The sequence below is a fragment of the Gracilinanus agilis genome, chromosome 4 (genome assembly GCF_016433145.1).
Source record: "Gracilinanus agilis isolate LMUSP501 chromosome 4, AgileGrace, whole genome shotgun sequence".
Lineage (NCBI taxonomy): Eukaryota > Metazoa > Chordata > Mammalia > Didelphimorphia > Didelphidae > Gracilinanus > Gracilinanus agilis.
The window spans coordinates 7,678,144-7,690,645 of NC_058133.1; the positions used below are offsets into that span (position 1 = coordinate 7,678,144).

The window sequence follows — 12,502 nt, forward strand, 5'->3', positions numbered from 1 at the left end:
CTAAACTCTTACTCTTATTTCTTCTTGTGGAATCAACCTATGCTGAAAAAGCTTCAAGTGCACATTTGGTAATAAAACTGTGTCTGTTGCTCAAAGCCAGTGCTGACCATCAGGTTATGATTTTTTGGCCATGGCAACTCATGAAGAAAGTCTACTAAGGAAGAGAGGGGTTGGTCATCCTATCCATGGATGAAATCACTGATCTTAATAGATTGGTTTGGTTTACTATTACATCCAATAGGTGGTGCTGAATTTCTGTGATAAATGAAATGGGCTATTTGGGGAAAGGGTCATAGGAGAAAGATCAGAGATTGAAAATTGGAAGGGCCCTTAGAGGCTTCCAAGTCCAGTGTTTCCTCCTCCCCCAATTTTTCACATGTGGAAACTGAGGCTGAGAGTGACTTGTCTCAGGTAGCACAACTTACAAGCATCTAAGGCAAAATTTGAACCCAGTTTCTCTTAGCCACAAGTCTAATGTTTTATCTGTCACATCACATTGCTTCTCAGTGGGCTGAGGCTAAGAACCTCTTTCACTAGAGGGTTACATATAAGACTTTTTGGAGATCCTTCATTTTTCTATAGTTCATCTTGGGAGCTAGTGCTGCCTAGTGGCTATAAGGTGATAGCCTTGGACTTAGAAAGACCATGAAATCAAGTCCTGCCTCTTCTGCTTAGGAGATAAAGTAACCCTCAATCATTTTCTGAAGCTCTTCAGGTCCCAAGTACTTATGTAAGATTCTAAGTTACTTAGCAGTTATTTAGGATTTTCATTAGTAAATATAGTTTCCACACAGGAAGTTCCAGATTCCTCTGGAACGCGTCCCAAGAAAAACTAAGATAATTAGGTCTGTTGGTATACAAAGAGATCACATGACCTTTGAGTTCGAAAGCTCTCTGTGAATCTAGTTTTTGCTCTGGAGTCCAGTCAGGTAACCCCAAGAGGCTGGCTGCATGACAGCCATGTCAGCAAATCAAATAAACTCATAAGCTTCTAATGAGAATTGATTTTATTTTGTGCTGTACTTAACAACAGGTGAGAAAAGACTCAGTTATTTGGTCATCGTAAATAAGTCTCAAAGAGTTGTGCTTTATAATTGGGGAGACTGAGGCTCTGAGAGGATTGGCAGGTATCTGATAAAGCCATGCACATCCATCTGTAGGTCCTCTTGCCCTGAAGTTCAACCCTCTACCCATGCCACGGGATTGGCTCTCTAGATCACTAGTTTCTAGGAGACACAAATTAATCAAGATAAATTTGAGCTGAACTTGAAGGAAAAACCAAATTGGCTTCACAGGTAAAGTTGATATGCCCTGGAGAAGGAGGCAGCTCCTCTGATGAGGATCATCTCCATGAGTCTGAGTCAGTGGGTCAGCTTGGGTTCTTGGGTCTAATAAGCCAGGGAACAGTAAGCATGTCCATGTTCTGAAGGGAGTGACCCTTGGATGGGTCTGCCCTGTAATCTTGTCAAGTTGAACCCTTGAATCTCTTCTTCCCCACCCGCCCAACCTCTTATAAAAGAAAAACCAAAGTCCTATGGAGCATCATTTAGTCCCCTGTTCCCTGGCTCTGTCTTTTCTCTTTGGACACATTTTCCTGACATAGTTCTTAGAGCTAAGATTCAGGCTCTCGTTTTTGCCCAAAACCTTTGTAGAATCTCTCCTGTTATCAGCACAAATCAGAATATCTCCTTGGCAGAGAACACAGAAGCAAAGGAGGAGTTCATTAAATATTCAATATTGCCAAAGGTAAATGCCAGGTGCAGTCAATGGCCAGACACATTTTTTTTTTCCATTTTGAATTATTGCAGAGTCGATAATAGCCCACAACGGGCATTCAGTCAATAGCTGTTGTTTGACTCTATTTAATTTGGGGTTGTTGTGTAGAGGAAGACAATCAGAGAATGATTTAAGGTACCAAAAGGACTTGTGAGAGTGGCTCATCGCCCAGTTAGTGAGTGACCTTGGAGGAGTCAGAGGAATCAGAAAGAGAGAAGTGGCGGCGAACTTCATCTTCATATTTTTGGAAAAGAAAGAGCATGCTCCGAATAATGATAAAATCCTGTTTGGCTTTTAAAGCGCTTTGTAATGTGGCCCTTTTCCCCCCTTTCCGGGCGTCTTAAATCTAACTCGGCTCCACTTAGGGAAGGGAAGAGGAAGGGAATAGTTATTTATATAACTTAATACGTGCCGAGCGCTGTTAAGTGATTTTACAAATGTTATTTCATTTGATCCTTATGACAACTCTGTGAGATAAGTGCTATTGTTATCATCCCTCTTTTACAATTGAGGAAACTGAGGCAAACAGAGCTCAAGGGATCAGCCCGGGGCCACATAACAAGTAAATTTTTGAGGCCAGTTTTGAGCTTAGGTTTTCCTATTTGTTGACTTGACTTGACCCGATCTTTAGTGAATTTGTTATTGTGCCCTGGGAAATTCAGGAATGGATGAATAAAAGGACAGTTTGTGAACACTGGTAAGGAGAAGAGGTGAGCACTAAGAGCTATTACAGGTTTATTAAGACCACGTCATGGCAGACGAAACTCATTTCTGTTTTGACAGTTACTAGCCCAGTAGACTATGAGGAATGCCAAGTTTACTCTTGCAGTTTGTAAGACATGGGACTTTTTCCCAGCAGTGAAAAGAATCCTGTTTCTGCAGGCAGGGCTCTTGGGTTCAAATCCTGCTTTAGAAGTTTACTTTATTTATCCATATGAACCTGAGCAATTCACCCCCCCCCCCCAAGTCTTCTTAATTGTAAAATGAGGGATCTGGACTTCATGGCTTCTGGGGTCCTTTCCCAAACTTTAGTTCTTTGACCCAATGAAAAAGTCTTAGGGAAAGTCAGAAAGAGAAGGATCAGGTTATAACATAGGTGGAATAGGAACTGGTAGGCTGACTAGATTCAAAGAGGGGTCAATCATGTATCAGTGCTCCCAGAAAGAAGACCTCAAGTGCAGGGTTGGAGCTTTGGACTCGGCCATTCAATATTTTAAATGATGTTTTCTCAAGGATTCCTAACCTTTTTTTTTCTTCTGTCATGGTCCCCCTCGGGTCGTCTGGTGAAGCCTCTGCACCCTTTCTCAGATTCATGTTTAAGTCCAGTGATTCCCAAAGTGGGCGCCACTGCCCCCTGGTGGGTGCTTCAGTGATCCAGGGAGGCAGTAATGGCCACAGGGGCATTTAGCTTTCCTATTAATTGCTATTAAAATTTTTAAAAAATTCATTTTCAGGGGGCTGAGTAATATCTTTTCTGGAAAAGGGGTGGCAGGCCATAAAAGGTTGGGAACCCCTGGTTTAGATGATTTAGAAAAAGCCAGAGAATCATAAAGGAAACGAATTCTATTGAAAATAATGATTGTTAGAAAAATACAAACAAGCCAGTTCTTGCACTTACAGATGCAGGCGCTGGCGTGCTTCCTACCATTTTAGCTCCCACAAATCCGAGTGGGATGGCTAAAATAGTCAGATGAAGATTTGCCATCCCCAAGTGGCTCAATAGGTAGGAACGGTGGGCTCCAGGCAACAGTTTAAAATATAGAGATAAATGTAAGGACCTCTACTCAATCTTTAAAAAATTACTCCAAGTATAGGAAGGGAGTCAGGTGCTCTTATGAGAGTCTCCTAACTCAGGACAATCCCTTGTTGAGCAAAGCTTTCCAAGGATGCCGCGCCGACTTTGTTCCGGTCTGCTTGTCTTCTTGCTGAGCAGAGAACTTGTCTTGGCCTGGCTACAGGTTGTTTCCCAACCATCCCATTAAGAATGACTGATGGAGGCACGGCTCATTGTCCGTCTGAGCTACGTCCTTGTTGTTGACCTTGAGAAGAAAAAGAGGAAAAGGGGGACGAGCGGGCAGGCAGCCAGAAGCCGAGCTCGGAGAAGTGAGGACAAGTCAGTCGGCACGTCCAGATTGGCAGTCCCCGGAGGGGAGCTTGCACAGACACAGAACCACATGGCCCCTCCAGGGAGCCACGGACATCAGGGACGGCCTAGCCCCAGGAGAGGAGGGGACCACATGGCTCCCAAGATGGCAGCAGATGGAGGCTGCAGTTAGAAAGTCATTCATGGGCAAAATCATGGAAGAGTTTTAGTGAACGGTGAGGCCAGAAGGAATCGGTAATGGGATGCTATTTGGAGAAGCCTGGGCCAAGGCTAATTAGTGGAAATCAATTTGCTATTTAACATTCATATCACTGACTCAGTGAAAGGCATAGATGACACCCTAACCAGATTTGCAGATGACACAAAGCCCTGAATGACAGAGTCAGGCCCCAGAAGAATCTTGCCAGACTAGAGCATTAGACTAACTCCAAGAAGATGAAATGCCGTAAAGTCTTACACTTGGGTAACAAAGTATAAGGAGCCATAAAGGAAGCCAACTGAGATTTACTATCAGGAAAAATTGTTGATGGCTGGAGTTTTCCAAATGGAATGAGTTGGCTGCAGGGGCGGTGGCTGCCCCTTTCTCAGTGATCTCCGGTCCTAGGCTGGATGGCGAATTCCTGGGGAGCGTAGAGGAAATGCTGCTTTCACACATGGCTTTCCCTAACTGCTCTCTGAGTCTCTCCAAGTTCGCATTGCCGTGGTTCTAGGACTTTATGGGAAAGATGAAATTGTTCACTCTGCTTCCCCAAATCAACCCTACGTTATATGAAGACCAGAAGTGGGAGAGACAGTCCCTCTGAAAGAGCCTGTGGGGTGAAGGTGGTCGCCAAACTCAAGGAGAGGCCCCAGTCTGATGTGGGAGCTTAACTCGGCTCAACCCAACCTACCCCCACGCAGGTGACGTCGCCTGCTCTGAGAGATGCACCACATTCACATCGAGAGACCTCGTGGGGATTCCTTCCTGTGGTTTAGTGCTGGACGCCACAAATTAGGGGGCACCTGGAGAGCCTGGAGAGCACCCAGAGGAGAGAAGAGAATGGTGAAGGGGTGGAGCTGACGCCAGCTGAGGACTGGTTTAAGGAGGTGATGATACTCAGCTTAAGAAGATACTACACCGAGAGGGGGACTCGATAGCTCTCTTTAAGTATTTGAAGGACGGAAGTGTGGAAGAAGGATCAGATTGGTTCTGGGTGGCCTAGGAAGGCAGAACCAGGAAAACAGTGGAAATGCTGGAGAGGGAGAATTAGCCCCGACACCAGAAAAAGGGAGTCCTAAGAACGAGAGCTGGCCAGAAGAAGACTGGGTTATCTCAGGAGGTTCCCCTCCACTGAAGATCTTTAAGCAGAGGCTGGGAGATGATCATCAGGGATGTTCTAGAGGGGATTCTGGGCCACAGATGGGTTTCCATAGCAAGTCTCTGAGATGTCGTCATGATGGATGCCTTGGGAGATGGAGATCTCTCCCTGGCAGTCCAGGCCAAGTAGCTTGGGATGAGGCAGGCGGGCTGCTCTCTGCATCAGAGGGAGGCACAACCCCAGGCACCACCTCAGCCTCTAAGCTTCTAAGGAGAGGGCAGGCTCCAGGGCAGAATGACTGAATCACTGGATTCCATTCAATTCCACCAGCATCTTTTTTTTTTTTTAATAACCCTGACCTTCCATCTGTGTATTGGCTCCAAGGCAGAAGAGTGGTATGGGTAGGCAATGGGGGTCAAGTGACTTGCCCAGGGTCACACAGCTGGGTCCACCAGCATCTATTGAGAGTCCACTCTGCAGGAGGCACAGTGCTTGCCCTGGGCACTGTAGACACCTATGAAAAGTGGAACAACCAGGGTCCTCCAGGAGCTTCTCAGGAAGAAGGAGAAATCCAGAGAACCCCAGATCCCGGAGCTGGGCAACCATGCTGGCCTTTGGGTGAAAGCCTTTAGGAAGAGGGAGCCCCACTGCCTGCCAGGGCTGCCTGTTCTACTCCAGTCTCCCTTTGATGGGAAGTTTTTCCTTAGAGACAGTTTCAGGGCTGACTCCTTTGAAGTCTGGAGTTAGTCAGTCAGTGAGTCAATAAGCATTTATTAAACACCTACTATGTGCCAGGCACTGTGCTAAGGGCTGAGGTCGGAAGCATCTTATGGGCCAATGAGGAAAAGAACATACAAACAAGTAAATTCAAGCGAGGAGAAAGTGGAGACAACGGAGAGAGGAAGGAGCCTCCGGAATGAAGGGTTGAGGAAATGGGCCAAGAGAATGGCAGGATCAAGCTCAGAGATCATTTAGTCCAAGCTCCAGGATGCCGTGTCCAACAAGGGGATGGACAGCCGGACTTTGCGGCATCTCTTAGGATGCCATTCAAGCAGGATGTTTAAGGGTCCGGGAGGGCAGAGGACGATGGGTTCAAAAGAGACCTTAATGGTCATCGAGTCCTACTCTCTCATTTTACAGATGAGGAGACTGAGGCTCGGAAAGGTCACACGGAGCCGGGTGACTAGGCTCGTGACTCTGGGCTTTAGGTCTCCCATATGTAATACAAAGGTGGACACTTTGATGACCTCTCATGGCTTCTGTCTTAGGATCAATACTGAGTCTGCTGCCAGAGTCTGCTCATTCAGAGGAGATGGTGACAAGAGGGAGAAGCCTGGGGGGCAGCCTCCCCTCCCCTGGGTGGGGACCCCTTCTCCAGGTCTCTCTCCTCGAATTCCCTCCATTCCCATCTTCTAGAGAGCAGCATCCCAGGGAGTCGGGGATGGAAGGAATGGCATCGACCTGACTCCCAAGGAATCAAGCAATCAGGATGAGTCGGGAAACCCCAAGGAAGCTCCTACTGTGTGCCGGGCACTGGGCTAAGCCCTGGGGATTCCAGAAGAGGCAGAAGATGATCCCTGCCCTGAGGGAGCTCGCCGCCTAAATGGGCACAGCTTGCAAACCAATATGCTAGACTAACACAAGCTCTGTGGAGGATAATGGAGGGAAGGGGCCAGAACTCGGAATTTCCCTAAAGTATGGGTCTGGCCATGCCACGGCTCTACTTAGGATGTTTCAGGGGCTCCTTATCACCTCCAGGATCAATTACAAAATCCTCTGCCCTCGGCTCCGGGTTCAAAGCTCTTCCTAGCCCAGCCCCCTCCCCAACCTTGCCAGTCTCCCTCCGCCCCTTTCAATCTGGCAACACTGAACAGGCCATTTTCTCTGGCTGGCCCTCATTCTGGGGACGCTCTCCCTGCTCACTTGGCTTCTCCATTCCCCAGCTTTCTTCAAGGCACAGCTAAGAGGTGTCTTTCTCAATCTCTCTTCATCCTAGTGCCTCGCCTCTGTACCCTGTACATAGCTGGCTTGGATATATTTGTCGGCATGCTGTTTCCTCCATTAGAGAGTGAGCTCTTTGAGGCCAGGGACTGTTTTGGTCTTCCTTGGAAGCCCCACTGCTTGGCAATGATGATCAGCTGACTGACTGACCTGTAATCATTGAGAAATGCCTGAAAAGTCAAGGGACTGGTCCAGAGTCACACAGTCAGTGTGTGTCCATGGCAAGAACGGAATCCAGGTTTTCCTGGCTCTTCTTCCACTTTCTCTGCCAGCAGTGGCCATAAAGGGCTGTTAAAGTTGCAAACCTCTTCACAGACACCTTCTGTTTTAAGCCACTCTCTCACCCTGTGAAGGAGGCTGACATTACTATTCCTATTTTCCAGAAGGGGAAACTGGTTCAATGATTTGCCCAAGTTCATCACAGAGGTAGTGATTAACTGCCTGGCACACAATAGGTGCTTAATAAATGTGTACTGACTGCCTGAATTACTCCAGTAACTGCCTGCCCACACAGCTCTTTAGGGCTTAAAGGTACAACATGCTTTCCAATGCTTGTTGATTCGCTTTCTCGATTGGACCTCAGTTGACAAGCTTGGGGGATAAGTAAGACAGTTTCATTATCCCCATTTTAAAGATCAGGAAACTGAGGGAGCAAAGGTTCCTAGAGGTAACTTCTCAGTGATGGGGCCTGGATCTGGGATTTGAACCCAAAACATTTGCCATTTGGGGGTGGGGGAAGGACTCTCGGGGAGGGCTTGGGAACAAGTAATGAATTTGAATGACTAAATCAACACCTTCCAGAGTCCTCACTCCCCCCCTCCGCTTGCCCCTCCCCAGCCAGGCCGAGTGACAAATAGTCTCATCATTGCCATTGGCCTGTTTACTGAAGTGACTTCAGCAGAGCCTCCCATCACTCAGTGCTCTTCAAACCCAGAGAGCAAACGAAACAGTCGTGTTCATCGAACGAATAACATTTCGAGATGGTGCTTCTTACCAGCTCGCTGAACTCGTTATTGCCCAGGTCAAGTCTTTCCAGCTGGGCCAGTTTGTGCATTGACCTGTGAGAGGGGAAGAAAAAAGAGAAGAGCAAGTGTGAGGCAGCGCCAGAGACTGGGCTTCAAGCAAGGCTTTCCTGGTTGTCTTCTTACACCAGTCATGGTGAAGAGGGGAGTCAACCACATGCACAGACTTTCACTAGGCTCCCAGAGCCTCAAACAGCGTGCCCAGCCGGTGGAGAGAGGCTGCCTGCCCCGGAAGCCAGGAGGATGCAGGCTCTGGGGCCACCCCTGCCCCACACAGGCTGGGAGAGCCTGGACAGCCACCGGATGCTCCAGGGGCTAGTGGTAGAGAGGAGCTGACATGCATTGGTAGGAACGGCCTCCTCTCTCTCTCTCTCTCTCTCCATTCAACATTTATTAAACACCTACTATGTGCTGGGCACTGTGCCAAGTGCTGGGGATACAAAAACAGTCCCTTGAACAGCTAACGATTTTGTGATTTTATGGAGGCGACGACTGGCAGAGAAACTTATACAAAGCAAGCCATGTCCATGCAGGAGAACGAGGAGATACATCAAAGAGGGAAAGCACCGGGTGAAGAGGGGTGGAGGAAGGCTTTCTATAGAAGGTGGGATTTTAGTGCTCAAAAGTCCTTACTAGTCTCCATCGCCTACAGGAGAGAGCCCCAGCTCCAGAGCCTGACATTCAAGGCCCCCTACAACTTAGCCTCCTCTCATCACCCGCCTCTTTTCCATAAGATCTCACTTTCTTCCCAACTCAGACATTTTCTGGTATGGCAAAATCACATTAGAGGTGTCTCATATGCCCTCCTGCCTTCCCTTTGCCTGGCCTGATCCTGCCTATCATAGGATCCTTTCTGGAGGAAGGGGCTCCAGGCATGATTTGTCAGTAGAGGGAGTTCCATGGTGCCTGTTGTAAACTCTTTCAGTCTTACTTAGAGAACTGCCTTGAGACATGGAGAGCTTAAGTAACTTCTGAGTTTGAGGGAGCCATTGTGCTCAGAACACTAGGAGTTCTGATAGGCTCTAAGACATTAGCTGAGTGGCCCTGGGCAAGTCACTTAACCTTGGCCTCAGTTTTCAAAAGTGTAAATTGTTTTAAAAAAAAAAAGAGGATAATCATAGAATCTTCCCCACCAGGTTTAAAGTGCTTATACATAATAGGCACTTATTAAGTCCGTCCTTCCTTCCTCCCTTCCTTCCTCCCTCCCTTGCTCCTTCCTTCTTTTCTTTCTCTCTCCTTCCCTCCCTCCCTCCTTCTCTCCTCTGAGATTTTCTATTTCTTTTGGTGCCCCCCCCCGCCCTTGATATTTATCGCTTAAAGACTTCTATTAATAATAAACAGCCTGCAATAATATGGGACATTGCAAAGTGCTTTGAAATTTTTGTCTTATTTTGTTCTCATGACCACTCTGGTAGGTGGGTGCCATGACTATTCCGCTTTTATAGATGCAGAAGCTGATTGGGGCCGGAGAGAAGCTGAGGTCCTCTTGACTTCCAGTTCGCGTCTCTATCCACGGTGCCGCCTAGCTACCCTTCGTTTGAATATGTTTCACTTCCTAAAACGAGCTGGAAACTTTCTTTAGGGCAGCTGCTCCCTCCAACTGCTATTCAGGCAGCTAAAGCAGGTGCCGTGGAGCACTGAGGCAGGCATCAGAGACCAAGGTTGTTGGCAGCATCCCTGGCCATCCCCAGGCTCCCTGACTTTTGTCTTGCCACCGGACTTGGATGATTGTGGAAGACGGAATGAGGTTGGTGACTTTGTTGGACTCTGTCTCCCTTAAGCCCAATTCACATGCAAATCAAGACATCACCCCGCGATGCGGCTGCTCTCTTCAAAAGCAAAGGATGAACAACAATAAATGTCTACTGATTGCATCTTTGGTGGTTATGGGAGCTCAATGAATGCTGATCATGAGAGAATGGCTGTAGTTCCTGGAGACATGGAGGACAAGCATTATTATTATTATTTTCTCTTTGGGGCATGTTAGCTGTAAAGGGGAAGGCTGAAGAAAGGCTTGGGACTGAGGAAGAGGAGGAGGACTCAGGCTTTGAATCCCACCCAAGACTTCATGTAGATAATTTATTTGTATGTGTGTGTAAATATGTTTGGAAACACACATGTATACATACATGTATATGTTTATGTGTGGAAAGAGAGACAGAGAGACAGACAGACAGAGACTCGGGTACTTAAGACCCAGCATGGATAGAGAGCAGGGAGCTAAGCGTCTCCTTGCTGCTAGTCATGCTGGGATAGACGGCTCCTCATGACCCCACGTGGCCCTTTTCCCTTCTGGCTTTAATGCTGAAAAGCTGAATCTCGGTTGACTTTGGAAACAGCACATTTACTCCCAAAGAGGCCTTTTCTCATCACGAGTTCCTTTTCCTCTTGAAACCTCAAGCCCAGACCAGTAACACCCACCAGTGACACTGATGGCAGGCGAGAAGCCGTCAATGTAGGGCTTAAGGAGCAGGTTAGTGTGGAGAGGCGGGAGAGACACACGAGAGAGGCAGGGGAGGAGGAGGGCCATGGTGGCTCCTTGGTCCGGCTGTGGTTTGGACACTTGGCTTCCTCCGCATGCCGTTCTGGGGCTCTTTTTTAGGGGCGGCGGCAGGATGTAGAGGGTGAGCTTGACCCCACTCTCCGCACGCCTCCGGTGGATTTTCTAGAGCAGAGTCCCTCCGGATAGGTTTAGGGAGAAGGTTGGCAATCTGGGCTGGAAGAGTTTGGCGATTCTAAGTCCGATCCTCGCTAAGGACCGTGGGCATCGCACCCGCGCCAGCTCAGGCAGCTGAACTAATGGGCAGTTTTAGCTTGGGCTCTTCTGTGCTGCACTGGTGGCCTCTGCCTGCCTGGCAGCCCTCTGATAAGGAGGAGAGGAGCTGGAGCTCTCCCTCCTTTCTAGTCACACTTGGTAGTAGGGAGTGGCTGTTTGCCAGCTAAAGCCCAGCAGGTGGTAGCAGAGCACAGCTTGAGTAGCCGAGGCCCAGGGCATCCTTGCCCAGCAGCCATGGAGGGATGGAGAGCAGAGCTGTGCTAACCAGCAAAGACGGAGGGCTCAGAGTAGATCGGCTGGATGCCATCCCCAGAGGATGGTCAGCAGCAGTTCTACGGCATGAGAGGCATGAGAGGCCATCGTGTCCTGGGCTGGACCACATGGATTCCTAATGGGTTTGCCCTCTGAGCCTTGACGTGAGTCCTGAAGGCTACCTTTCTCCCCCTTAGTTCATTGAGGAGGAAGCTGAGACCCAGAGAGTTCAGCTGACTTAAGCATTATGGGTAAGATTTGAACTCAGGACCTTTAACTCCTCTAACAGTGTACCTTTATTTTAGGGAAACTTGTGGGAAGGGCCACTTCCCAGGAAGCCAAGTGGTCAGAGCACACACAGAAGGAAGGAAGGAAGGAAATGAGCATGTATAAAGCACCTACTCTGTGTCAGGCACAGTGATAATTGCTTTACAAACATCATCTCACTTGATCCTCATAATGTCCCTAGGAGGTAGGTATTATTAGTATTCCCATTTTACCTAGGAGGAAACTGAGGCACACAGAGGTCAAGTGATTAGTTCAGAGTCCCCCAGCTATTGTTCAATATATCCATTTACATATACTCAGAGACCCTCCCACATTTGAGGCAGCTGGGCAGAGTGGGAGCCAACACACTGTATCTGCCATCAGAAAGACCCCTGCTCAAGCTCTGCTAGGGATGCTGCCTCACTGGCCGGTACGACACTGCGCTTTTCTCAGGCTCAATTTCCTTATATGTATCAAATAAGATACTTTGTGCAAAGCATTTTGTAGCCCTCAGAGTGCCACACTAATTTAACTGTTATTATTCATTTTTGTTCTAGATACCAGTTGTTTCTCCACATTGAGTTCGAATTCCTCGAGAGGAGGGGCTGCTTCATTTTTGTCTCCCCAGCACTCAGCACCCACTAGGCTCTTCATAAATGTTTGTTAATTGACTGTGAGATGGCCTCTGGGATTCCTTCCAGTTCTAGATTTAGAGAGCTACGAACTAGAGTAACACCTAATCTAGCTCTTCCTGACTATAATACCAACCTTTCTTTGGGGGAAAAATAGCAGTAGATAAACAAGTATTTTAGACCTAGAAAGGACCTTAGAAATATAGCCCGACTGCTTTATTCTACAGATGAGGAAAATAAAGTTAAAAGGAATCTGATTTTGCTTTCACGATAACATGACAGAAATAAATCAGGGACTACTTTTTGAAATGAAGACTTCTCCCTCTCTCTCCCTTCCTCCTCCTCCTCCTCCTCCTCCTCCTCCTTCGTCTCGC

At 47.8% G+C, this 12,502-nt stretch overlaps 1 protein-coding gene across 1 annotated transcript in view; it reads right to left on the reverse strand.

Annotated features, from left to right (window-relative positions):
- LRRC7 (leucine rich repeat containing 7) overlaps nucleotides 1-12,502 on the reverse strand; it is a 360,178-nt gene that overhangs the window by 180,537 nt on the left and 167,139 nt on the right. The window contains exon 7 of the mRNA XM_044674756.1: nucleotides 8,174-8,237. Within this exon, the coding sequence (XP_044530691.1) occupies nucleotides 8,174-8,237 (64 nt within the window). The remainder of the gene's footprint in view (nucleotides 1-8,173; nucleotides 8,238-12,502) is intronic.